The 27,443-nt window shown below is 35.5% G+C and overlaps 1 protein-coding gene across 7 annotated transcripts in view; it reads left to right on the top strand.

The window, feature by feature from the left end:
- The window catches only part of xxylt1 (xyloside xylosyltransferase 1), a 91,569-nt gene that overhangs the window by 48,419 nt on the left and 15,707 nt on the right, over positions 1-27,443 (top strand). For 6 of the 7 annotated variants that reach the window (XR_015502796.1, XR_015502794.1, XR_015502795.1 and 3 more), the window contains exon 4: positions 1,181-1,313. Coding sequence is in view for 1 of the 7 variants with exons in the window: in XM_087274026.1 (XP_087130152.1) it covers positions 1,181-1,313 (133 nt within the window). In the remaining 6 variants the exon portion in view is untranslated. Of the gene's footprint in view, positions 1-1,180; positions 1,619-1,757; positions 3,814-27,443 lie in introns of those variants that run through there. The other variant, XR_015502798.1, reaches the window with a different exon arrangement.

The raw sequence follows: 27,443 nt of genomic DNA, 5'->3' as shown, positions 1-27,443 counted from the left end.
AAAAAACAAATACTATGAAAATCAGTGGTTACCGGTTTCCAGCTTTCTTCAGAATATATAATAGAATTAAAATACTTATATATATTTATAGTTTCAAAACGAACTATAGTATAAAACATGTTACAGTGCGTGTGGCATTATACCATACAGTCTTGCACAGGAAGGATTAAACCGTGACAAAACCAATTAGAGAGTGTAGTCATTTCAACTGTCACTCACTGACAGAGATAGAAACATCATGCCTTGTCTTGCATTCAAAAAATACTTCTTATTTATTATTATGATCGTGAAAGATGTGAATTAGCCTGTAGGTTTTAGAAAATATATTTATACTTATTCCATTTAATTAGAAAAGTGACAGTTTTATTTATTTAATACATGGAAACAAAAAGAATGTACATGAATTTAAAAAGTGTTTTTTACCACAGTAAATAGGTGTGTTGTGTCTATTTGGCTCATTCAGAACTTACATAGCTATGCCTGTCTATACAATACAGTGGAATGCTGCTAGTTTAGCATACAACCCTACCATATTAGACAAACATTTTTAAGTTTACTACTTTTAAATTATTACTTATAAATGTAATATTAGGTTTATATACAGTTGAAGTCAGAATTATTAGCCCCCCTGTTTATTTTTTTCCCCAATTTCTGTTTAATGGAGAGAAGATTGTTTCAGCACATTTCTAAGCATAATAGTTTTAGAAATGTATTTCTAATAACTGATTTATTTTATCTTTGCCTTGATGACAGTAAATAATATTTGACTTTATATTTTTCAAGACACTTCTATACAGCTTAAAATGACATTTAAAGGCTTAACTAGGTTAATTAAGTCAACTACGCAGGTTAGGGTAATTAGGCAATTTATTGTATAGAGATTCTTTGTTCTGTAGACTATCGAAAAAAAATTAGCCTAAAGGGGCTAATAATTTTGTTCCAAAAATGGTTCATAAAATATTTAAAACTGATTTTATTCTAGCCAAAATAAAAAAATAAGAATTTCTCCAGAAGAAAAAATAATATCAGACACATTGAAAAAAATTTCCTTGTTCTGTTAAACATTTAAGTATTAAATATTTAAGAACGGAAGAAAAAAATCGGACTTCAACTGTGTATATACTTATATTTACCGCCTCTGCCTACATAAATGAATGTTTCCTATTCTTTTGTGTCCTAGAATTGAAGCGCATTGTGCAGTTGGATCTGGATCTCAAATTTAGAAGCAATATCAGAGACCTTTTCCAAGAGTTCAACCATTTCCCTTCGGACGCCGTCATTGGGATTGCACGTGAAATGCAGCCAGTTTACAGGTATCTGATTCAGCTATGTGTACAGTTCATTAATTCTGCTCACTGTTTACACATTTATGTCATCAACAAATCTGGTGCATTCATGCAAAAAATCTTATAATGTCATATTTATTAGTATCATATCGGTTATTGGTTGATTTTTATTATTATTATTTATCTGTATTAGCCCATATTCTATATTTAACTGTACAATATGCAAATTTTATATATTTATACCTAAAGATGGTCTTCGCAGTCATTGAACATTGAATCATTGAAGATTCATCGTTTTCTGTAAGTCAATGTAGCATACTGTAGATCAGAGGGCTGAAACTCAATCCTGGAGGGCCGGTGTCCTGCAGATTTTAGCTCCAACCCCAAAATCAGACACACCTAGGCTAGCTTATCAAGCTTTCACTAGGCTTTCTAGAAACATCCTGGCAGGTGTGTTAGAGCAAGTTCGAGCTAAAATCTGCGGGACACTGGACCTACATTATAGTTGTAATTCCACCTAAATTAAAAGTTGACTGCAAAATCATAGCTTGTTTTTATGCTCTCATTTAATATTTATAGATTCATCTAGATTTATTTAATTTATCAAAATAAAAATAAAAATGTATAAATGGTAACACGTTTTACCAAGTGTCTTGGTTAACATAAATAAGCGCATTTCCTTCCATTGACCAACAATGAGCAATACATTTGTTACTCTGTTAGTTATTAGTAAATCATTTTTGATGTTGCTAAAATGTAGTAAAACATTCATAAAAACATAAGAAAACTAGGGATGTGCCAATCCCGATACTTGGATCGGATATCTGTTCGATACCGCTTATTTTTGCTGGATGGGTATCAGCCAGCTAGTACCCATCCAGATCAGATCTTGCGCATGCACTTTATTCTTTGTAATTTTGAAGCCAACAAAAACCATGAGGATAGCCTATTATAAGGCACGAGAAAGTTGTGATGTAGGCCTACTATTTCCCGAATGTTCTGAAGCCATTCCAAAGTTTAATATGAAGCACAGAGGAATATTCAAGTGGTTAAATTCATGTTCAGTTTAATGCTTCCCGTCGTTCAGCGCATTTTCTCTTCACACATTCACAATTCAAACTGTCGTGTTCATGACAACACGAAAAACTTTCTCCAAGACTATTTGTTACTACTAATAATAGTAATAATACATTTTATTTAAAGGCGCCTTTCTAGCAACTCAAGGACACCGTACAATAAACAAGAGCAATAAAACAACAAGAGAAATAATAAAATATACACAACAATAGTAAAATCAGTTCAACTATAATGTTGATCATTGAACGATATTTAAAAGTTAAAAAGTTTTAAAGTTTTACCGGTGAGCAGCAGCTACAGATCATGCCAGCGTTCATTCAGACTGGAATTAATTTTACTGTTAATATTAATAATCAGAGGAGAAATGTATTTAGTTTTGAAGTAAATGGGTTCATTTTGAACTGCAGCAAGGAGTTCATTGCTGTTTCTAAATCAAGTTGCGCTGTGTGTGTTAGATTGGCAGATCGCATTCGCAACACTGGAGTAGAGATGGTTATCACCTGCTCTTCACACACAAAGTAGGCCTACGTAAAACTTTAAATTAAAAAAGGCTCAATAATACATTGGACAGATCCTCAAGACGCTGCATGCGCCATTCCGTAAAATTATTCTCACAATAAGTTTCTGATCTCTCATCCTTCCGACTAAGTTCATTCTTCCAAGAGATATAATTTTAGTGCTGTGATTAGTTTGTAAAGCCTGGCTCATTGTGGCCAAAGTAGTTGATTTAAATTAATAAAAGCGAAACTGAGGGGCGCAACATGGATATTCATTAACAAAAATTATTTAGTCTAATATAGGCTACTCTGAAACCTATTTTATTTTTTATTAATATTTTATTTATCAGATATGTTTGTCAGTTTGTGCATTGAAGCATATAAGTGGACCTTGTTTTAAACTTCACCTCAAATCTTCGTTTATTTTGTAGATAACTGCACAACAACAAATACATTCAAATAACCAACAAATTATTCCAAATGAAATTAGTTTCAAATGAATCTTTTTTTAAGACATGCTTTCAGTTTCTTACTTGTCTTACTCGACTTTCAGTTTCTTACTCGTCTTACTCGTGACGAGTTTAGGCGAGGTAATGTTTATTAAGTAAAACTGGCCTCAGACGATTTTGTTTAGTCTGCATCAAACCTGCAGGAAAATATCAGGCTTTGCTAAAAGGCTGGTTATTTTACCAACAGTCAGGGGTCAATAGTGGTAGCCTATTGCAGATATCAGAGACAATTCTTGATATTAAAAAAGGAAGCATAAGCTGGACCACAACAGGTCAATGTCATATCGAATGCTCAAATAATGCAGCCTGTAGTTTATAGCAAGCATAATGTTGTTAGTTAGTCATCTGTCATGTACAGTAGACCTATAGGTCTGTTATTTTTTTTACTAAAGAAGATATATTATTTGAGTTTATCACAACAACTATAGAAACTGTTTTATGTTTAAAAAAAAAAAACAGTACAGTATTGGGATTGGATCTGTATCGTCGATACTCAGAATTTTGGTATCAAGATCAGATCGGTTCCAAAAAAAAAAAAAAATAATAATAATAACTAAGACATAAATACTTAGAAATAAATGTATTTTTTTATAAATTAATACACTTACTGTAATGTTAAGAAATCCTATTTTAAAATCTCACTATTTTTAGTCTTGATCAACAATCATAAGACCATTTTGTGTTTATTAAGTGTAAACATGATAGTTCACGATCATTTTGTACCATGGTAGATATCAAAATGTCATGGTATTACCATCACAGCACTATAATCTGTACTATATCTCAAACCTGCAAAAGAAATGCAGTTCCCTCTGAGTTTAGCACAAAAAGCAGCTCTAGCTCTAGTCCTACTGTACAAATTGATCGAAACACCTCTTCCAAAACCTGAAAGAAACTTTTGGACGAGCTGTCCTCCTGCTTGACATGGCAAACCGATCGCGCTGTTGAAAATGTTCAATGCTGTCTGTCTTTTAGCCTGGCAGAGTCAAGCCGGGCACGTAACTGGGACACATTTGGAAAGGAATAGAAGTGCAGGGCTTTTTCACAGCGTTCATCATGTGACTGGAGCTTTCTAATAGCCCCAGTGTTTAGCCACCGAAACATGAGGAGGAAGCTCAGATCGGTGATAGGAATTCACAATGGAGCCTGTTTTTTTTTTCCCCCCTCTAAACACATTTATGTGAGAGAGGGAATACTTTAGGGGCTTGTGGCCTTAAAAAACCTTACAGTGAGATTTTGGCTCCTTTGAAGCAAAGCGAACTTGGGTGTCTTGGTTCAAAAATCTTGCAGGCGGAAATGGGTTTAATTACTAGGCTCTTTAAATGAAAGTTGGCAGGACTGTAGTGACTGGGAATAACAGGTGTGTTTTATCTGATGAACGTTGATGTTGATTAATGAGGAAATGCCATAGTAGGTCACCGGATGCGTTGACACTAGATGGCGCTGTCGTCATCGATATTGCCTTGTTGAATGCTGTGTGCTTTTTTCACTTGTCCTACATTTCCAGTAGACCTGCCTCACTACAGTCAAGTATTTTACAACACCAAATCATCCCAAAATTAAAGACTTTGCATTAATTTAGCAGTTTCAGAACATTGCAAGTACATTTAAACAAGACTTTTAACTGAAATTATGATAATTCATAAAATGCAACTCAAATAAATGATAACACTTTTATTGTAAGTTTCAATTCCCATTATTAACTTTAGGGTTCTCACACTTCTTGAAAGTACTTAAAAGTACTTGAATCTCATACTTAAGGATTCAAGCCCTGGAAAGCACTTAAAACAAACACAGATCTGTGAAAGTACTTGAATTAAATTTGAAATTCAATTTGTTTATGGTTTTATTTTAGCAATTTTCAAAAACAGAACAAAAAAACAAAAATCCTTAAATTAAAAATCTTACATTTTAATTTTGTGCAATAACACTGACAAATAAGGCACATTTTAACAATATTTCAGTAACCACATTTGAACGATCGCTTTTTACAGTGTGGCATAGATCAAGTTTACTGTTTCTTGCACAGATCAAATATTTTGCCACAGGTGATAATTTTATGGGACTTTCAAAGTGCCATTAGCCACAGTAATTGTAAGAATCATCAAGAGCCACAATTTCAGCTAAACGTTTCTTTAATGTACACCAAAAACAACATTTTTGGGGGGTGAACTATGCTCATATAGTATAATGTTTTCTTTTAATATTTGCTAGTAAATACATTTCATGAAATTTAGTACACTCGATTTTATAAAAAATAATATATTATTTGAGAATAAAGGGATTGTGGAGTGACATTAGAAAAAGTATCTGCTTTGGACTGTAAATTGTATTTATATATAAAAAATAAACTGCTGTCTTGAGGAAGGTTGCATTAAATGAATCAAAGTGAATTTTATATTCATCAATTCTCACCAGTATATTATTACAATATTTCTGAAGAATAATGTGACACTGAAGGCTGTAATAATGTTGATTTATGATATATTCACTTAGAAAGCGAATTACTTTAAGGTTGTAAAAATAGTTCACATCATTCCATTATTATTGAATTAAATGTGGCCTTGGTGAGCATAAAAGGCTTTTTAAAAACATTTTAAAACATCTTTTTTTGAATGTCATTATATTAACATTTACTTCAGAATGTTGTGATCATCCAATCAGAATCAGGTATTGTGTAGAGTGTTTTCAAGTGTGTCGGTTTAATTAACATAACCTTTCCTTACACCTGCTGCCGTTATTATACAGTAAGTTCACTATTGTTTTCATTCACCCGTACAAACATTTTTAACATTAAAGATTCATCATACTTACAGTTTTATGTCTGTTCACTGTTTCGAAGTTAATAGAGTCACGGAAATGAACTGTAATTTAGCTGATGTAGTAATTCACAGGCTGTGTGAAGAGCTAATAAAACTTATTAATAGAAGTGGTGAGCCAGGGTAAATTAAAAATGTTGTTCGTGTTCATATTTCCTGGCAAAACCGAGACAAAATTGCTTAATTGTATTTTTTTATTATTTACTCTTTTTTTAATTAAAGCTGCAATGATTAGATTTTGTCTTATTTTTATTATATTTAAAAAAAAAAGGGTTTTATATTACCAGATGTACCAGAGGATTTAACCTAAAGTCTGATTGAAACATAGTTTACAATCCACTTTGAAGGCTGTGTTAGAGAAACCTGAGCTTGAGTTCATTCATTTGCAATTGGTTGGACATCTGAAAATATTTGTGTATTACAAGCATTTAGAAAACTAAAGATTCGTCATACTTTTTTTGCACAGTCTATGTCTTTATTGTTTTGAGTCATTGAAGTGAACTGTACTTTAGCTGATGTTGTAATTTTCAGGCTATGTGAAGAACTAATATAACTTCTTAATAGAAGAAGTGAGGCAGTATTTTAGAAAATGTAAAGGTTCATATTCAGTACTGTGCAGAAATCCTAAGAACTAGCTTTGTTGGCCTAAGACTTTTGCACAATATCCTGTATAATCAATCAGTGTCTTTATTAAAAACAAACAGAAAATATAGGAAATATATACCAAAAAAAAAACAACAGCTGCACATTTTCTTCTAAGCAAAAGTCTGTTTTGTTCTACTATTTAGTTCCAATTGTCGTGACATTTTCTGAAATATTGTGCTGAATAATATCTGGCTTCTTTTAGCACTTTCCAGAGTTCTTCTTTAGGTGTAGAGTCTCAAATCTTTCTAACAAAGCTTTTATAATATTAAGGTCTGCACGCTGTGGAGGCCATTTCATGACTGTCTGTTTCATCAGCTGTTTTCTTTCTTCAAATAAGATTTCACTGCAACTAGCGAATTCATTATCACCATGATCATTATCATGCTGAAAATGAAAATGATTACCACTAAAGTCCTTTCCACAAGGAATGACATAACGGATTAAAACCTTTTAACACTCACAATTCCATCAATTCAGACAATATTGCTAACAACACTGGTAGAAACGCAGTTCAAACAGCCTCTCTTCGTCATTGTTTTTAACGTCTTAAACAATTAAACCAAAATGAATCAAACTCTAATCCAACCTAACTCTAACAAACCATACATCAACTGAAAGATAATTTATTCACTCTGTATGAATTTCAATAAAAAAAGAACAAAAAAAAAAAAAACTTATGTGACATAAGTACACTTATGACTGGTTTTGTGGTAAAGGGTCACATAAATCCTTTATGCCATCAGTAAAACAACAGATTTAATGTTGGCCTAAAACTTTTGTTAAGTACTCTATATTTACTGGACAAACAAGACAAAGTTACTTAATGATTGTTTTACACAATTCATTTTCATTATTGTTCATCTAAAATGTTCTCATTAAAGCGATTAGAATGTGTTTTGTCATTAAAAATGTTTTTAATTACTGTGTCTTAGGGGATTGAACTAGGGTTTGGCGATGTCGACCAATTTGTCATCGTACGATATCTAATGTTAAACATTGCGAAGGACAATGGCATCGTCGAAGTAGGCAGCCGTGAATTAATTATTATGAGTAATTAATTCATTCAATTATTCATTCATTCAATTACAATTAATTATTTGTAGCCTACCGTCTCATCTACCTGACCTGCATGGTCTTCGTAAATAAATAAAGATAAGTTACACACAAATCACCACCTGTCAATCACTTATTCTGCGGGACTCTGCCATGAATAGGCAGAGTGATCGGTGTTGTTATAATGGTGTTGACACTTGGTTGATAATAAAGGTGCACAACCAACAGGAACCAACCAACAGTATCTGAGGTTTTTGTTCAAATTACAAAGTACAAGTATGAAAGCCAAAAACTGAAGCAGTGTACTGCCACTTTTCGTTCTAAGGGTGCTTTCAGACCTAGACTTTTGTTTCGGAACCTGTCTCGTTTGCCCAGTTAGCGCGGTTCGTTTGGCATATGTGAATCCAGCAATCGCGCTCGGATCTGCGGCAAAGCAAATCGGTTCGAGATCGCCTGAATGAGGTGGTCCCGGCTCGATTAAAACGAACTCTGGAGCATATCGATTGTAGTGACAAAGCGATACGATCCGAACCCAGCTATATCACATTGTTTTATGGATATGTAATAGACATACAGCTTTATAAAGAGAGATTTATGAGTAGGGCAGAAGGTCATTCCAGACTTCCCAAGTCTCCCGGAAGTTCTGGAAGTCTCCCGCAAATGCACAGAGACTCCAGAATGCCCACAAATCAAGTGTGTCGCGCCCCCTTCTCACCCATCCCCACCGCATCCCTCCCCCCTTGTGTATTTTTCAAGAGCGGGTTGCAGCTGCGACGGGGGCGGGTTGGAGGATCTCAATGCCTTCTCAGCATTGTGATGTCTATTGGCCATTGGCGATGGACGATGGCATCATCTATCGATCCAACCCTAGATTGAACCTACTTAGTTTGCAATTCACAAGTAGATTTTATGTATAAAATATCATTTCCATTTTCTATTTAAAACATCTTCATTTTTCAATTGGTTGTATCTCTAAAATGATTGCATCTAAAACATGTATTGAGAAAACTAAGGATTCATCATGCCTTTCTTTGCACAGTTTTATGCTTATTCACTGTTTTGAAGTTAATAGAGTCAGTGAAGTGAACTATCCTTTAGCTGACGTAGTAATTCTCAGGCTGTGTGAGGAGCTAACATAATCTCTTAATAAAGGAAATGAACCACGCTGATGGAAAAATAGTCCCCAAGAGAGCTGTTTTTCCTCCACGGCAAAGTGCAGGTTTTCCACAACAGTTCTCTGACTGCACAAACACCACTGCGCAAACAATTGAGAAGGATTGAAAAAAAAAGCATAATCACCCATTGAGCTGTGCTGGGGTTTGGTGATAACATCTCCCACCTGTGCCAACACAATGACCCACTACGCCACTGTAATTAACTTCTGCTCTTTTCCAAGCCTGGCACAGGCCTTGCGTTTTTGTTTGTGACGTTTTGAGCGCTCCCCAGATCTCAGCTTTCCACTGATGCAGCAGGTTTGGATGTCTCCAGGCTCTGAGGTTTGGGATTTTCAGTGTTGTTGCATTATTTTCGTCGCTGTTGAGACAGAATGAACACACAGCAGGACTGGAAATTGATACACTTTTTAATTTTTTTTTTCCCCAAAGCGCAGTTTTAGATTCTGAAGAGTTGTTTTTCTTAATGTGCTTTTTAGTTAATGAGAATTTGGAAACAACTGATAGAGAAGAGCTGATTGGAGTAACTATTTTTGGAGTTTACTGCTGAAAACCTGTTATATTTCTTGCTTATTGGTTCAGTTGGGTTGCTAGATTTATTGATGTGGGATTGGTTGGTTGTCATTTATCTGGATTGAATAGCAACTCTCATCCAGTCGCAAAATGACATCAGCTTATGTCTCTGAAATACATTAATGTACATTATTAATAGAAAATACATAGTTTTCAGCACACAAAAGGAACTTAGCCTTACATTCATTCATTTATTTATTTTCATGTCAGCTTAGTCCCTTTATTAATCCGGGGTCGCCACAGCTGAATGAACCGCCAACTTATCCAGCACATTTTTACGCAGCGGATGCCCCTCCAGCCACATCCCATCTCTGGGGGAGATCCACACACACACTCTCACACTCTCTCATACACTATGGACAATTTAGCCTACCCGGTTCACCTGTACTGCATGTCTTTGGACTGTGGGGGAAACCGGAGCACCCGAAGGAAACCCACGCAAATGCAGGGAGAACATGCAAACTCCACACAGAAATGCCAACTGAGTCGAGGATCGACCCAGCGACCTTCTTGCTGTGAGGCGACAGCGCTACCTACTGCGCCACTGTGTTGCCCTTAGCATTACATTAATGTATAATTTAACATCTCTAAACTTTTCTTGTTGGACAGTAAAGCTTAGTGTAATGTGAATAGTGTCAGGATCACTGGAGTCTTCATTTCTGATCCTCTCTTCCTCCGCTGGGCTCGTCCCGATCAGAGCACAGAATGGTGTGTGGCAGTGGTCCAGCGGTCTGGCATCCTCGCCGAGGACAGACAGAGCTGGCACTTCTCTAATCCGATTGAAAGCTTCAATATGTCAACAGTTACACACACCCTTTAGCTCCCTGAGGAATAAGGATTCGTTCCTGAGCGCTCCTGTTTGTTTATTTATTGCTCGGCTTAAAGAGTCATTTCAGAAGCTCTGCATAGGCGTTGTTTGTTCCAAGCAATTTTTTTTGATGTAAACAAGACACTCTGTGTTAGCGGTCAATGTGAAGCCATCTATGCACTCTAAAAGAATTATGACAAAAAGTCAAGATGACAAATATTTTGATGTTGTTTTACCTTATTTTAATAAAACAGTCAGGTTTCAACAGAATTTTCTAAGTTATTAATATTTGTTTGGGGTGTAACCGATCACGGTTGATCTGTAATTTGTACAGATCACAATCCACATTTCGGAACGCACGTGACCCACGGATTAATAACTTTTTTTTTTTTAAATTGTAGGTTAATCCAACAGTCATAACATTTGCAGAGAGATCACCTCCCTCGCCACTCAAATCAGCATTTTGGCTTTCCTGTAAAATATAACAATGACGGAAAAAGTTGTGGCGGGACCACCAGTGCCTAAATGCTTTCTTATGTTATTGTTAGTGTCTTCGTGTTTTCTGTCACTGTTTGTTTAATCTGCTTTAATGCATTCATTGTAAAGCTACACAATTAAACATTAAATGATCGTGATCTTAAATCAGACCCGCCCATTATGAATGATTAGTGATAATGATTTGCATATTTTTATCTATGCTAGTATCCTTTGAAGTTCGAGTTAAATCTGCATTTAATCGAGAGAGATTCAGTTAGTTACAAACAATTACAGTAAATAACACAGTAGTACTGGGAGAACATTTTGTACTTCAGATGTAATCACTGATGTTTATGGTAAAGATTAAATTCACTGTTAATGGATCTTGGCGCTGGTGAATGTTGTAACAATTACATTGTGTAATCAATGGGTGGCGACAAACAACCATCAAATGTATGTCACTGAATTGATTTTCAAAAATGATTCACTTATAATCAGGGGCGCCTGCTGGATTTTATTCGAAGGTACGCACAAATCCAGCACCGCCCTGTTCTCCCAATCATATTAAGAAAAACTGATGCTTACTGTCAAAGGCAACATTAAGGATATTCATTATAACATTCATCTATTCGTTTTATTAAATTTAGATTTCAAAGAAAATATATAAATTATAAAAAAATTATATATTTTCTTTGAAATCTAAATTTAATAAAAGCACATCGACACAAAAGAAAAATCAGATGCTCAAGACGTAATCTTATAATTATGACGTATTAAAAAAAATGCTAATATATGACAGAAGATTGTGATATATTACAATTAGTGAAGCATTAATTAAATCCTTACTTTACACTGACCAAAAATCATCCACCTGCACATTGAGTAGTGGACGGGCTCAAACAAAAGTATATTTTTCTTTGAAAAAATATTGTTTTAAAACAAATTTCGTATATAGTTTGTCTCTTAAAATATTTTTCTTGGTTAGTTATCTTCTACATACAATAGAAGAATGAATAACATTTGAGGTGAAATGCTTCAAAACAAATCGGCTAACAATACCGAATCACGAACTGGGCTGACAAACAAAATAATAATGTAGCCTATATAAAATGAAAGTAAAATATTCTGTTTCAGAGAAGCCTGTATTAAACTGTTTTCCATGTTGCGCCGGTCAATTACAATTTAATTCATTCAATCAAGTGAAGCAATACAGGCTTTACGTTTGTCTCCTCCCTTTTTTGGTGATATGAAAAATGGTCCAATCCGTGACTCAAAAACCATAGTGTGATCTGAACCGTGAGATTTGTGATCCGTTACACCATTAATGTTTTTAGTCATTTTAATTGATGTAAGTTGAGAAGTGTTAAAAAGTTAAGTTTACAGTTTAGACCTTTCTTTAACTGAAGGTCTTCGTCCAGCTGTCTGTGGGGGTTTTAATGCAGATGTCATGCTACGGCAGCACATCACACTGCACGTTTTGCCTCTGAAATGAAAATAATCCTCTAATCTGCTACATGTGATGTTTGAATAATAAAATCCGGAGAGGGGTCAAGGGACAAGCCATTGGAGGACTGTAGTGGACCAAAGACAAGACTGTTCGCTTTGTAGCTGATGTGCTGTAATTCAACGATTTTACTGGACTTTGAATGATATATAATAATTATTTATTCTATTTGTTTACTATTTATAGTTGTAATATTGCTAATTTATTTTTTAATCTTAGAATTTAAAAAGAATATTTATCGTCTTTTATATTCTTATACATTTCGTTTATTTAGAAAAAGTAATGTTGAGTTTAGAAATTGGTAATTTATTAGTAGTTAATTAATTCATTCATTCATTCATTATTATTATTATTAAATTTTAGTATTTTGATGCCTGCTTTCCCTTGTAGCATTTTATAAAGAATAGATTTTAGTTTTAGTGTTTTAATTTTGTTTGAAAAAATAAAACAACATTTTAGTGTTGGTCATTTATTAGTATTTAATCATTATACAAATTTCCCTTATTGAAATCCATTTATTATTATTATTATTATTATTATTATTATTTTTATTATTATTATTATTATTATTATTATTATTATTTACTTGTAATAATGTTGTGATGTCTGCTTTCATATGTGGCTCTTCAACCAAAAATACATGGCTCTCCATCTGTCTCCTTTCAATAATATCTTGCAGTTTAAAAATGTATAACCATCACTACAAATCAGCTTCCTGTTAAATGCAAATAAAATTCCCTCTTTATTGGAAATTTTTACAGCAAACTGAATACAGTAAATGATTTCAGTAAAACTCAGTTTACAATAAAACATGACGTTTGGAACAATGTGTGTGTCCGTGCTGTGAATAAACTTGAATCGCAACACCAACAGGGTGTCTGTGGGGTCTTAAAAAATATTAAAAGTTAATAAACCAATTATGAGAAAATTAAGGCCATTAAATGCTATTAAAAAGTCTTAATCACATTTTTACGAGGTCTTAAATTTTGTTCAAGCGTTGTCCAAAGTGTTTGACTCCAAAAAAGCATATTTATTTTCCTCCTAATTTTAACAATTGTGTACTTGATCCACATGATAAGTTTGGGCTGTTCCAGGTGATGTCATGTAATTTGCAACGCTCTTCACATGTAGCGAAACAGACAGCAAAATGGGTAAATGTAAGTTTGTGTACTCCTGGTTGGAGAAAGTCTAAACAGTTTAAACAGTGGCTAAAGCCTGCCGTTGAAAACAACCGCAAAATTTATTCTTTCAAGATTTGTTGAAAGGCAAAGGCAAAAGAAACCTTTCACAGATGGTCCAAACAAGGACACGATAATTCAGAAAATGAAAGGCGTACCCCTGTCTGCTAGAACTGTGCATGACCGACTGTGCTGTCAAGATGGCAAGTGAGATAGAGAGAGGGTGCAGATCAGTGACTTGACATCAGCATTTGTTTTGAGTTCATTTAGGGCCAAAAATTTATTGTTGAGTTGTTATTTTCATAATGATAGTAAAATAGAATTTTCCCATATATAAGCCCCAAATGGGTCTTTAAAAATATTAATTTGCTTAAATAAGTAATCAGAAATGGCTCTTTGCTGAAAAAAAGGTTCCCCTGGTTTAGAGAAAATAGTACATTTAAATGATGAAGAATACAGCATTTATTATTTGTCTATTATTTAGCGACCATAATTTACCCAATCTAAACAAATCTGTGCTCACTAATAATTGTAATAAATAGTAATTACTAGTAATTTTCAATAAATCGTTTCAAAGAATCAGTATTTAAATATAAAACAACAACTTCAATATTCCAATAATAGCTCTTCAATAATATTTACAGTTTAAAAAAAATAATAAGTCTTTGCAGAAAGAGGATGATGTAAGCTATTTTTCATACTTTTCCCCCTGTGTACATTTGATTAATTATACATGACAGCAATTACATCTAACCTTAAATTAAACTCTATTAATTGTACACCTCTGCTGTGAATGATCTTGAATAAAGCATCGATGATTATAGCTGTATAATAGCTGAATAGGCAGTATATGTTCAGGATACTCAAAATCCGTTCTAACACTTTGGAGACCTTCAAACTTGACAGAAGCCTTTTTCCCCAGCATCATTGTGCTCGCATCCTATTCAGAACACAAGCCTGACAGCTCAGGGCCCAAAGGGTTTTTGTAAGCAGGCGTTTTTTGGAGGACACAGGACGCATCGTGCTGAACGTACGTGAGATTGTTTGACAGCACGGTCATCTTTACAGGCACAGCCACATGTAAACGCAGCTCTGTGCTGACATTTAGGAGGCACAAGACATAAAGACAGCTTAATTTGAGCTTTTGCTTGTGTTCATGGAAATATTGCATTATATACTGTACAATAAGGCTAAACTATATATCGTTTGAGCATCAATAATATTCATATTATATATGTAATACAATTTTGTCCTTTAATACAAGCAGTAAGATATATGAACTGCAAGAAAACACTCTTTTGGAATGTATCAAACAAAACTCTAGCACATGCAGAAAAGAGAACACAAGCATTTATAGCTAATAAACTAATGTATATGTTATCCAGCTTTCTTTTTGAGCGCTGTCTTACACACCTGTGATTGGTCATTGTCTTTACCTGCTGAACAGAAAGGGCTGCGCTTGGCTTTACAAATGTAAGCGATGTTCACCGATGAGTCACACGGGAAGAACAGCCACGGTCAGAGTCTATATGCGCATAATACACGGTTATCACAGGTAATCCGTAATAGACACAGTGGAGAAAACTTGCAACTCAGGCACGCTCTTGTCTGGATCCACAAGTATTGCTTTAACAGCCAAGAGGAGAGGAAAAGTTACTTCACAAACAGACCAGCGCAGCAGGTCAAATGTCCAAAATTTATGAGAGAGAGAGGCAGAGATGGATTTTTATAGCATCTCTCTCTAGTAGTAAATCAGCGACATAATTATGTGCATAATTATCTACCTTTTAAGTAGTAGGAGCATTTTATTTAGTTGCCCTCGCCTCCTTTGCCATAATATTCTACTGCAACATCGTGCATAGGAGATAAATGACATCAGTACGTAATAACTGGTTATGATCTATTACTGAACCGATATCGAATATCGATATCTGCATCGCAGTGCACAAAAGAAACAATTAATTTTGACACCCCTGATATATATATATATATATATATATATATATATATATATATATATATATATATATATATATATATATATATATAAATATATATATATCTAGTTTTAACTTGCTGTATACTATTTATGTATATACTTTGAATACTTTCACCGAAACAATTGAGATCATCAAAGGTTGCTCAGGTCGCCCTGGCAACAACGGTGTCTGCCTTCAGCTCCGGCGGCGAGACCGTCAAAATTCGCTACATTTTTCTCGTATTTAAAGGGGCCAATGCAGCATATTATATCAGTTACATTCCAGCATAAAACATGCTTTCTAGCGTGATAATGTTGCAGACTTTTTATTGAATCATTTAACAATGGAAGATCAAGTTGCATGTGGTGTGGCTTTGCGCTACTTCATTATCCAATGTGTCCATATGTCAGAAATATACTGAAGCAGCAATACTGTTTTGTATTGTTGCATGGGATTCCAGCTAAAATATATAGCAATAATACACATCAGTAACTCGCCTGTAACTTTTTTGATGTGTTAAATTGTAAAACTTGTAAATAATTGGCTAAATAAAAGCTAAAATTGGAAATAATTGGAAATCCGGCGACCGCATTAATCAAACTCTTGTTTATTGTTTGGGAAAAACTGTGGTCGGATCCAAAGTTCACAGTGACTGTGGCCTCCTCTCAAGCGATGGACTTCTAAATTCCAATTGGTTGCCATTAAACCGCATCATAGCTCATTACCTTAAAGTTGACTTGATTTTAACTCTCCCTTGACGACCACACCAGCGAAGATGCGCTGCTCCTCACTGCTTATCGCCGCTGGCTCTCATTGAAAATGACTTCCGGCTACTTCTCTACGCTTTCGCCACTTTCGGTGTGAACGTACAGTAAGAGTCTGCTCAGCTAGGCTACACAACAGCTTCTTCTCACAGGCTGTTAGTGCCCTCAACTCCAGTAATTTTATCCCCCTCTGGAATCCCCCTTGCATTTCTGAGTATGTTCCATACAAGTGAGTGGGCTAACAAACCACCTGTAGAGAAGACAGCCTCTCATCTCTCTGACGCTTGCACCAGGTTGCACATTTTTAAACACTTTCTTAATCACCTCATGTCTCTTGGAAACATTGAGCATTTCAAATTGTGCTTCATTCAGGTGAGTGGGCTTGACAAACCACCTGCTAAAACACTCTTCTCTCTTATGCACCTTTATCTAAAGCCCATTTAACAACTCAAAAAGGAAAATGATGTACACCATAAATGTACCACAATCACGTTGCACTGTTTGTTTTAGCCTTAAATAACTTTTCTGCACAATATTAAACCTTATATACCTTTTTTGCACAATATTCACCTTTAATACCCCTCTCTCTTCAGTCTCATGTAAAAGTACTTGTATAGCCTGTCTTATGTGTATAGTTAAGTATCTTATCTCTATATTAGTTATGCATAGGTTTGTTTAAATAGGTCTTATGTTCAGTGTTATTTGTATTTATGATTAATTTATGTAGCACTGTTGTCCTGCGAGACACATTTTGTTCCTCTGTATGTCCACACATGAAGCGAAATGACAAAGCTCGACTTGACTTGTTATAAATATGCAACAGATAGGCTTAACAATATCCAAACAAAAGGATGCAATTGATAAAACCCTTTAACATTAACATGCTTATCTGGTGAAACCTCTTACGCTTTTCGTAACATTGAGCCAAATTTTTAGAGCTGACAAATGAGACATCATGTTCATGATGTCCAGTGTGTTCTTGTCTGACAGTGTCCTTTTTGGCCTTTTTTGACCGTCACAGAAGACTGTGTTCTCTATTCTCTGTTCTGTGTGTTTGGTTGAAGAGCACTTGGGTTATGTCTGTCCTTTAGCAGTGTTCTTATGTCATTTTCTCCGCTGTAAAAGGCTGAACTGCTGCCACATTAATTAGAGCAACATGTCTCGTCATCAAACTACCATTCGAAGAGCTGTCAGTCTGTGTATCAATGCATGTTCACTGAAACACACGCTACAAGGCCTGTATTTACCTCTTCCCAGCTACCGTGACTAAAAATCGCTTTTCCAGCAAAGAATGAAAGCATCAGACTGAAGAATTTTGCAATGTTTGTTCAAGCACAAAACAAATCTGCTCCAGCTGGACATCGTTGGTCATTAATCTCAGCATGTGCAGATCTGGCAGTCCAGTCAGTCTGGCCGCGTGTTCATAGGATAACTTGAATTCCTGCTTGTCTGATAAGGATTTTCTTGACATGGCGAAAAAATGTATCAAAGAAATTACATTGCCGAAATTTGCATGTTTTTAAGTACCATAATCAAACTCAAACTTCCATCATTAAAACATTTTGTTTATTATTATGCACTCAAAAAGGAACAAGATCACGACACCAACCTCATTCATGGCCGGTCTACATATTATCATCCTCTGGATAATGCTTCATCTGATCGCGCTGCTCTTCTGAAATAATTCACAACTTGGTCTTGATGGCGAGTCTTCTCCAGAAATGACAGTCACTGCGTCCAAAACAGCATACTTCCATACTATACAGTACACTAAAATCAGTATGCAAACTGGCAAATGACACGTTTAAATTCAATTGCAGTACCGAGTAGTTGGCGGTTTCGGACGCAGCCAGTGACTCTTTGTTTACAAGTCTATGGGCGTTTGAGTAGTTGCTATCATGTGATGTGCGTTTGATAGGACAGACTGTACCTCACGTTCATTTCATACAGATTACAAAACCAACAAAATTGTGGTTTTCAAGTGCATTTGGTTCATTTAAAAGCAACTTTTTCAAACTTTGTGGATAAATTTCCTATGTCTGTTAAGCAGGCATTCACTGAGATTCCAGTGCGTTTGTTGACCATCAAACTGTCGTTAAAGTACCCGTCTGGTAGGAGCTTCTCCATCAGTCTATAACAATCGATTATTAGCTCTTTTACTAGTAGGCGGGGCTTCATTCGCCATATTGACTGATGCACTTTTCCCCCATTCAAAACTATGTTAGTGACGCGTCTTGTGTATTCTATAGTCTTTGTCTGAGGTAATGGGTGTGGCTAACATGCTTAACCACACCCCTTCAGCTGTCAGTTTTGACAACAAACGTTAAGTGTTTAACAATTATTTGACTTTTTATATACATTTTAAATTATAGATTTTCTTTTACGTCAAAAAGTAAAGATCATGTTTCATGATGATATCTTGTACATTTTCTACTGTAAAAGTATTTTCTGGTTAGTAATATGCATTAGCTAAAAACTTAATTTGCAAATTAAAATATATTTTTTTGCTCAATAATTAAATTAGTTAACCCTTAGATTCAAGATTTACAAATAGTAAATAATAAAAAATTATGATGTTTGCTGTTTGTTTTTCTCAAGGAATTTAACAATTCTAAATTTATTTTTGGGACAACTTAATTGTTTTATTTTCAATCTACTAAAATTTGTTAACTAATAAGTTAACTTAATTCCTTTATGCTGCCTCGATGCAAGTCGATTGTGTTGAACCCAGCATTTTTTGCATTGTATGACTGGTTTTGTGGTCCAGGGTCACAAGTTATTATCTCATATATGGCTTTGTCAATTATAAAGTATCTCATACATGTCAATTAATACCTCAAAACTGACTTTCTGGAATTCATTCATTCATTTTCTTTTCGGTTCATTCCCTTTATTAATCAGGGGTCACCACAGCGGAATGAACCGCCAACTTATCCAGCATATGTTTTACACAGTGGATGCCCTTCCAGCCGCAACCCATCACTGGTGTGAACCTACATTGGTCTCATGGTTCATTACGGTTACGATTATCATGCCATCGATTCAATATTTTGGTTCATTATGGTGCATTGATGATGCTTTTCATACACAATTTCATTTTTTTTTCACAGCACAACAATTCTTGTATTAAAATGGATAATTTTGTGCTTTAATACAATCAATCATATATATAAACTGTATCTTCAAAAACTCAAGTACATGCACAGAACAACACGAGCATATATACAATTGCAAATAAACAAACATAAATATCCCGCTCACTTTCTGAGCCTTGTCTAGTGAGTTCCCGATGATTGGTGCTGTTCACAGATGAGTGACACTGATAAACGGCACCAGTGATCACATCTGATCTATGATATACGCAGTGGAGAAAACTCACTCTGCAGACACGCGCTTTGAGTTTGTATCCAGAAGTATTGCTGTAACAGCCGAGAGGAGAGGAAATATCACACCAGCAGGTCAAAGGGGCACAGTAAGATAGAGAGAAATGGAGTTTACTTTCATTTTCTCAATGGCAGTGAAATAGGGGCTTCTGCTGTAAGTGTCAGAGAAACACTGTCCATTAAGCACAGTTTCTGCATTTTATGTAGTTGGAGCATTGTAAATACTCGTGCTCACCTCCCCCAACATAGTAAACTACAGCGACATAGCGCATATGGGATAAATGACGTCAGTAACCAGTCAAGTGGTTATGATTATTAATGAACCGATACTAAATTGTCCACGTGTGCATTGCGGTGCACCAAAAAACAATTAATTTTGACACCCCTAGAAACACCCATAAACAATTGTATTCGCACACATACACTTCGGCCAATATAGCTTATTCAATTCACCTGTACTGCATGTCTTTGGACTGTCGGGGAAACTGGAGCACCCAGAGGAAACCCACCCCAACACTGGGACTACATAAAAACTCCGCACAGAAATGCCAACTGACCAAGCCGGGGCTCGAACCAGACACTTTTTTGCTGTGAGCCGACAGTGTTAACCACTGAGCCACCGTGTAGCCTACTTTCTATAATTTATAATTATCTCATACAAAAATAAATTACTGTCTAACAATTAGTGCTACAATAGGCGCAGTTTTAAGGAATAGCCATGTCAATAAAGGCTTTTTAATATATTTTCCACTTTTTTTGTGTGCCTTAGACTTACTTTTCCTGCTTAAACTGGGTTGAGTTTTCATTTTTGTTTTGCTGTCATGGTCTTAATCAAATTCCAGTTAGTTTGTCAAACCTATTTCCCAATCAATTGCACTAAGATCTTAACTCTATTGATGTAGGAACCTTCACTGGAGCCAAACCAGTCATTACAAGGTTGTTTTGTGCCATTATTATTATTTTTTTTATGCCAGGCCTTTTCTATCAGGCCAGGAAGTGATTGCAGAAATAGCCAGGTCTTGTGCTAGTGCTGACAGGACTCCAGTCTATACAAACAGATTTCTATCAGCGCTCACGTGTAACCACGGGCCTTTGTCCAGCCTCAGGGTCTGCAAATTAAGACCCATGTCCAGTTTGTAAACAGTCTGGCTCCGCATCTACGTCACTTACCGCGCATGTGCCCGTCCTGCTCTCACTTACTGTATTTGGCACCACGTCATTATTGCCGCTTCATGTTTTTATTTTTACTAGCATTTTTTTCTGTGTGTCTGTTCTTTCTCTGAGGTTTAACACTGTGCGGAAGGCACTCGTGCTTTCTAAAAACAATGTCTTGATATAAACATTGTGTCAGGACTTTTAATAAATTGTTTGCATTTGTGTTGAGATGTTGCAGAGCTGGTGTTGTGCCATCAGTGAACATAGAGTCCTGTACTGATTAAAATCTGCAGTTTTTTTATGATAATCTCTTAAAAAATGCTTGTAAATTTCTTAAATAAATACAAAAAAACTGCAGAGGGAGATCTTTTAAAAATAAATTAGTTTTTTGTAATACTTTTTTTACATTTTTAATTATATTTTTAACAATCTGTTGGAGTTTTGAGAGCTGAAAAAACTTACATTGAAGAATTTCCATTTTATTCACCTGAAATACTATAAATATAAATTATAATGATAGCTAAAATTAAATTAAAACTAAATAAAAAATAAACAAACGCAAACTTCACTTTTAAACACAATAGTTTTACTGTAAATTTAGTGAAAATTATATGTGGTGCTGTAAATCCTCCTTATGAAGTCTCATTTTAATTGATATTATCTCATAAATATAAATCAGTACTAATTATGAATTATGAATATTAATTAGTGTATTCTATGTCATTTTATTTGTAAATTAGATTGTCAATTATGCAATTCTCATGAACATGACTTAGTATTAATGTTTTTTGTCATTGTTTATAATTATCATACAAATTACCCCAAATCATCTTATAATTTTGTTGCAAAATGTTGAATGTGAAAAAATGAATATGAAAATGCGAATAAGTAATACTGTAATTGACCTTTTCAATTTCAAGTAAACATAAATACTATATATTATATATACTATATATATAGTATATATATACTATATATTATTATCTCATAGTTTTGACTATAATTAAAAATATGTGCCATAATTTGATGCAGGGTATGAAGTGGCATCTCATTATTTTGACTAATTTTGAGTTTTTTCATTTTAAAAAGAATATTTAAATATAAATGTTGCTCATACTGTAATTTGACTTTCAATTTCGAATGATCACAAATGTAAATTATTATCTTATAGTTTTGATTAATTATAAATATGTCATTTTTGATGCAGAGTATGAAGTAGCATTTCATCATTTTAACTGTATAATTTTGAGTTTATCAATTTTAAAATGAATATGTAAATATAAATAATTATCTCTTTCTGTAATTTACTTTCAATTTCAAATTATGCCAAATAAAAATTATTATCTCATAGTATTGATTAATTATATTTTTCATAATTTTGAAGCAGGGTATGAAGTAGCGTCTCATCATTTTAACCACATAATTTTGAGTTTATTAATTTTAAAATGAATATGTAAATATAAATAATTATCTCTTACTGTAATTTACTTTCAATTTCAAATGATCACAAATACAATTTATTATCTCTTAGTTTTGATTAATTAATAAATATGTCATATTTTTGATGCTGAGTATGATAGCATTTCATCATTTTAACTGTATAATTTTGAGTTTATCAATTTTAAAATAAATATGTAAATATAAATGAGTCTCTCATACTGTATTTGACTGTCAGCTTTCAGTTTACATATATGCAAATTGGTATCTCATTGTTTTAATCAGTTATAAATATGCATCATAATTTGAGGCAAGGAATGAAGTAGCGTCTCATCATTTTGACTATATAATTTTGAGTTTATTAATTTTAAAACATGTAAATATAAATAAGTAATAAATAAATAAATAATAGATGTTTTCAATTTCAAGTTTTCATATAGTCAAATTATTATCTCAAAGTTTTGATTATAATAATAAATGCATGCCATAATTTTTGAGGCAGGGTATAAAGTAGCGTCTCATCATTTCGAATTTGATCTCATAAATATTAATTAGCACGTCACAATTAGATGTAAACTTGAGAACTATTTTATGAAAATTGTTCAAACATATTCAGACATACTATTCTCAGCTCATGCACTGTTTTTCATCTACTGAATAGTGTGAAAGGATTTAAATTACATATTTAAATGCAGGTATTGCCATAATGCAAATATCCTCCAACCACAGATCCGAAGTCTCCACTTGTTGTTTGTTTATTTGTTTGTTTCATGCCTGGATTGAATCTAAATTGGATGCCTGAACTCACGCAGGTTTTTACTAAGACTCATTTCCTCCATATCTTTCCTGTCTGCGTCTCGCTTTCTTCCCCTCCAATCGTTGTTTTCCTCTGTCCCAGTGAGTTCCTGACATCCAGGGCTCAGTGTTGATAGATGGGACGTCCTGTGGCCTCGTTCAGCGGTTGGCATCGCCTAAGAAATGCTCATCTTTGATGACGCATTCAAATTCAGCTGGCTTCTCAGAGCGCAGTGTTTAATATTTCAACCCCGCCATTGCATAAGACTCCTCTTCCTGATTCTCTTCACACATTCAACAGGGAATTTCACACACTTTTATCTTTTATTCACTTTTGCAATCTTGTTGTTTTGTACTCCTATATACGCTGATTGATTTTGTGTATTAAAGCAGTTGTATTTCACTTTCAGAAGAGGACACTGCTAGAATATCAGTTATGATTGTACGTATGGTAGATCATCACAGATCTGATAACAATGTTCAGCTTTGAACTTTAGCCAAGGATTTGATCAAGATAAAGTCGCACTCTGTATGTGTAGGTGGTCAGCAGATGGTAAACTTTTGAACTTTTGTCCTTGTTCCCAAAGGGCATCATCATCATCATCATAACCGCTGCCCCTTTCATTTTGAATTCGTGTGATGTTCGTGTATGTTATGTGAGATTCATATAATAATCTCTTTTCCTAAAGCCCTAGTGAGTTCACTTAAAAGGCTGCATCCTAATTGTCACAGAAGTTCGAAAGTGGCTTATTTGTGGGATTTGACATAAGAAGCAACTTGAAAAAAAAATCGAAAGGCTGAGGGTTTTTTATTTGCATGCTGTGTTTTGCATGTAACTATTAACTATTTCCGACCCCCACTTTGGCAACCACTGGTTTACATGATCCATTTGTTATTGTTAAACCTAATTGTTTTGTTTTCTTACCATGTGTAAATTAATTCAATATCAAAAATTGTATCCACTTAATAAGTGCTATTCACTGTAACAATAGTTCATATAAATAAATGAGCCTACTTTCAATTATTTCAAATACAACACAATGATGTAATATTTATTTGTTTTTCATTATTGTTAATATTTTAAATTGATTGGCATTTTTACATGATAAAATCTGTTATAGTAAATGATAGAACGTTACATTTTATATTCTGAATTTTATTTTCACCAAAGCTAGTGCTCAGTTGGCAGGTTAAGAGGACTGTTCATGTTGATGGCAGCACAGGTTTTGCATCTAAAGCTTTCTTTTACACTCCGAGACTTTTCTGTTCTTGTAAAACACAAAGAGCTCGGCACAGATTGTTCTTTCATTTTTTGAGAGCTGCTGTTTGACATATTTCAAGTAGGTGCTTGGCTTTCTCTGCTTGAGGCAAATAGCAGATTGTTTCCCAGTGGCAGGTGTGTGTGTGTGTGTGTGTGTGTGTGTGTGTGCGTGCGTGCGTGCGTGCGTGCGCGCTGAAGCTCCAGACTGCCGAGACACAAACGATTTCAAATGATTGAAGAAGAACAGCAGAAAAACATGAAGAGATGAAAATAAATACTCTCAAACATTACCTTACTGTAAATCTTCACAAAAGCACAGCCAGTCTGCAAAAATGCTTTTTTATGTAAATTTATTTCTTGTTTTTAGTCGAAATATCTAAATAATCTTAAATCAAGAAAACTTTTTCTAGTCATTTAAATGATATTGTATTTTTTTCAGAAATAATGAGTCAAAATGATTTGAAATAGTAAGTTTTTCTTAAAACAAGCTAAATAATTTGCCAATGGGGTAAGAAAGATATGATTATTTACGATTATTTTGCTTAATGAATAACTTGCTTAATATTTAATTTTGCCTTGTTTCTGAAAACAAAACAAAATAATAATTTTTTTCTAGATTTAATAATTTTTAAAAATATTTTAGACTGGAAAAAAGTCTAAATCTCTAAGTAGGAAACACTTTTAAGTCCAATATGCATGTGTAAACTTGAATTTAGTGTGTATTGTGTATGTTTGTGAATGTAACAGGTGTGAAAAATTTATTTACTTAGTTACTGTCTCTCCTCCCTCCTCTCTCTCAATTCAATTCAGTAATTACATATTGACATGACAAATGTTACAAATCTATTGCCAAAGCATTTCTAAAGTTCAATTAAAAACATGCATATATGTTTTTTAAAAAGTTACACTGTAAACAGAAGTAACAAAAAATAAATACATTTATTTGAAAAATAATAAAAAATATATACATAAAAAACAATTATGCAAGAAACATCTCATGGATGCATTTGGGACACATCATCAGTGATGTATCCTGGGATCATTGAGTGTTTCGGGTCTCTCAACATCATACACTCTCACCCAGGTGACCCAGCCGGTCCCGACTTGTGTCCCAACAGCAGTCCACGGATCTGCCCTCTTAATCCACAGCCACCTTGTGGCCTTCTCTGCGGCTTCGCTTGCGGATCGAATGGCCCTTTTCTTCGCCACGCCTGTAATGCCCAAACGACTGAGGACTTTGCAAAGTGAACGCCCTGCAAAGCCTCTGCATTCAATTTCTATGGGCTCATAGAAAGTTCTCCAGCCTCTCTCCCTGCACTCCTCCACTAATTCCTGGTACTAAGCGCGCTTCCTCTCATTTGCTTCTTCAATACGCTCTTCCCACGGCACTGTAAGCTCCAGAAAAGTTAGCTGTCTTGAAGCTTCTGAGATAGCTATAATGTCTGGACGGAGACGTGTTGCAGCGATGTGATGAGGAAACCTCAGCTGTTTTCCCAGGTCGACCTCCAGCTGCCAGTCCGAGGCTTTGTGAAGGAGGCCTGTTGTTAATTGTGGGAGGGCCTGGGGTTTTTCTCCAGCTTTGATGAAGTGGACTGCCTTCCTTGGAGCACGATGGTTCTTGCTGGTGTTAATAGCTGAAGCTAAGCTCGCAGCAATTGCTTTAAGCACCTGGTCATGGCCAACAATAGCTACCCTCAGCCAGAGCCTTGGGGCAACTGCTGAGGAGATGTTCTAGAGAGCCTCTTCCAGAGCAAAGAAGGCAGGAAGGTGTCTCATTCTTTCCCCAAACGTGGAGGTTCGATGGGCTTGGCAGTACATCGTAGATAGCTTGTACTAGGAAACGCACTCGTTGGAAATCCGCCTGCAAGATGTTCGCCCAGGTGATCCTACGTTGCAGTGTATTCTCCCACCTAGTCCATGCTCCCTGCTGCCGGAGTCCTACCACCCTGCTGACTCTCTCTTCCTCCACACTTGCTCGAACCTCTCCCTGGAGTAGGTGGTGTCTTTCCTTGCCTTTGACCTGGCTTACTAAGGTCTTTGGAAAATAGCCCAAGCCCGCTCTGCCTGTCGCTACAGTGCCCACCAGAGCCTTTTGTTGCAGGCGTGACTCTGCCACCTCCACTGCTTTCCCAGCATTCCATTTCCTGCCTGTCCTCACCTCGATGCAGGCTGATGACACCTTGCCATCTCTAGAGTCCCTGTACTGTAGGGCTTCTCTGGTGCGTACAACCATGAATTCCTCTGTGAGGCCACTGAATGGCAGCTGCAAGTTGTTACTTGTCCCGTATAGTGCAGCACTGGTAAGACTGCGTGGGAGGCCCAACCATTTTCGAAGAAAGCCACCGATCTTCCTTTCTAGGGACTCAACTGTTGACATTGGGACTGCATAGATCAGCAGAGGCCACAAAACTCGGGGCAGAATTGAATGCTGATAGATCCAGGCTTTGAATCTACCAGGCAGGCCGGATTTGTCAACCTTCGCCAGCCAAGCTCCAAGTTCTTTTTTTGGACTTCTGGATGGCTGCAGAGTCTTTTAGACTGGAATCAAAGAGCTTCCCCAAACTCTTGACAGGTTGCTCCGTGATGGTTGGGATGACACTTCCTGAGATGGAAAAATGGAACTTGTCAACCACTTTCCTCTTCTTCAGCACCATGGACCTAGACTTGGAGGGCTTAAAACTCATTCTAGCCCAGGCGATGAGTCTCTCAAGTCCTTGTAAGATCCACCTGCTCCCTGGGACCGTTGTTGTTGTGATGGTAAGGTCATCCATATATGCTCTAATAGGGGGCTGTCGCACACCTGACTTAGTTAAGGGCCCTCTGCATTCCACTTCGGCTGACTTGACCACCATGTTCATGGCGAGTGCGAAAAGAATAACTGAGATGGTGCAGCCTGTTATTATTCTTTTCCCGATGCGATGCCAGCTTGATGTTTCTGGCCCAGATGTGACCCGCATCTTGAAATTGTTGTAGTAATCCAGAATTAGGTCCTTAATCTTACTAGGAACGTGGTGGCGGTGTAGAGCGAGCTCAACCAGCTTGTGGGGTATGGACCCATAGGCATTTGCCAA

Source organism: Danio rerio, chromosome 11 (genome assembly GCF_052040795.2).
Source record: "Danio rerio strain M-AB ecotype USA chromosome 11, GRCz13ab, whole genome shotgun sequence".
Taxonomy (NCBI): Eukaryota; Metazoa; Chordata; class Actinopteri; order Cypriniformes; family Danionidae; genus Danio; species Danio rerio.
The sequence above is the reverse complement of the archived record's forward strand: the minus strand, read 5'-3'. Positions and strand labels throughout refer to the sequence as shown.